This window comes from Aureococcus anophagefferens, assembly GCF_000186865.1.
Source record: "Aureococcus anophagefferens unplaced genomic scaffold AURANscaffold_138, whole genome shotgun sequence".
Classification (NCBI taxonomy): domain Eukaryota; class Pelagophyceae; order Pelagomonadales; family Pelagomonadaceae; genus Aureococcus; species Aureococcus anophagefferens.
Window position 1 is genome coordinate 1 of NW_008705686.1, and position 787 is coordinate 787.

Below are 787 nucleotides of genomic sequence, written 5' to 3' on the forward strand. Positions count from 1 at the left end.
CGCAGCCGCGCGGTGACGGCGCCGCCCGCCGCCGCGGCGCCGGCGCCGCCCGCCGGCGCCGCGGGCGGCGCCCGGCGCCGGCCCGCGCGCGCGGCCTCGAGCGCGCCGCGCACCTCGCCCGCGAGGCCGCCGGCGACGACGAGGTGGCGCAGCGCGTCGGCGAGCAGCGACGGCTCGCAGTCGTCGACCTCGGCGAGCGCCAGCTTCGCCACGGCGGCCGCCCAGGCGCGGTCCATCAGCGCCGACGACAGCTGCGACGGCGGCGCGCACGCGTCGCCGGCGTCCGCAGGGGGCGGCGCGACGGCCGCCGCCAGGCCTCTGCCGAGAGCATCAGCAGCGCTATAATCCATTGCTCCCGAACTGCTCTCCATTGCGCGCTGTCTGAGAGCATCAGCGGCTTTGCTCTCCATTGCTCCCACCCTGCTCTCCATGCTCGCTGGTCGGTTGCGAGACTCGATCTTCCGCCGTGTGGCGCGCTGCGGCGCCGCGCCCTCTCGAGCCGTCCGCGACTTCGACCCGGAGGTCAGGCTGGTGTGCGGTCTTCGGAACTTTAAAACCCAGCCCCGGCGGGCGGGGCGTCGCGGCGGATCGTCGCGCCGGCGACCAAAACGGGCCGCTCAGTTGAAGCAGCACGGGAGGCACGCCCGCAGGCCGCGCGACGACTTGTTGAACTCCGCGCCCGCCTTGTCCGCGCCCTCCGCGTCCTTGGGTTCCGCGACGTTCGTGTTGGCGTTGTTCTTGAGCTGGTTGAGGACCTCGACCCAGCGCGCGGCCGCCGCGGCGTCGA

At 75.1% G+C, this 787-nt stretch overlaps 1 protein-coding gene across 1 annotated transcript in view; it reads right to left on the bottom strand.

Annotated features, from left to right (window-relative positions):
• Positions 1-113: 113 nt before the first annotated feature.
• The window catches only part of AURANDRAFT_68426 (hypothetical protein), a gene marked incomplete at both ends in the record, with an annotated part of 3,928 nt that continues 3,254 nt past the window's right edge, over positions 114-787 (bottom strand). The window contains one exon of the mRNA XM_009044114.1: positions 114-251. Within this exon, the coding sequence (XP_009042362.1) occupies positions 114-251 (138 nt within the window). The remainder of the gene's footprint in view (positions 252-787) is intronic.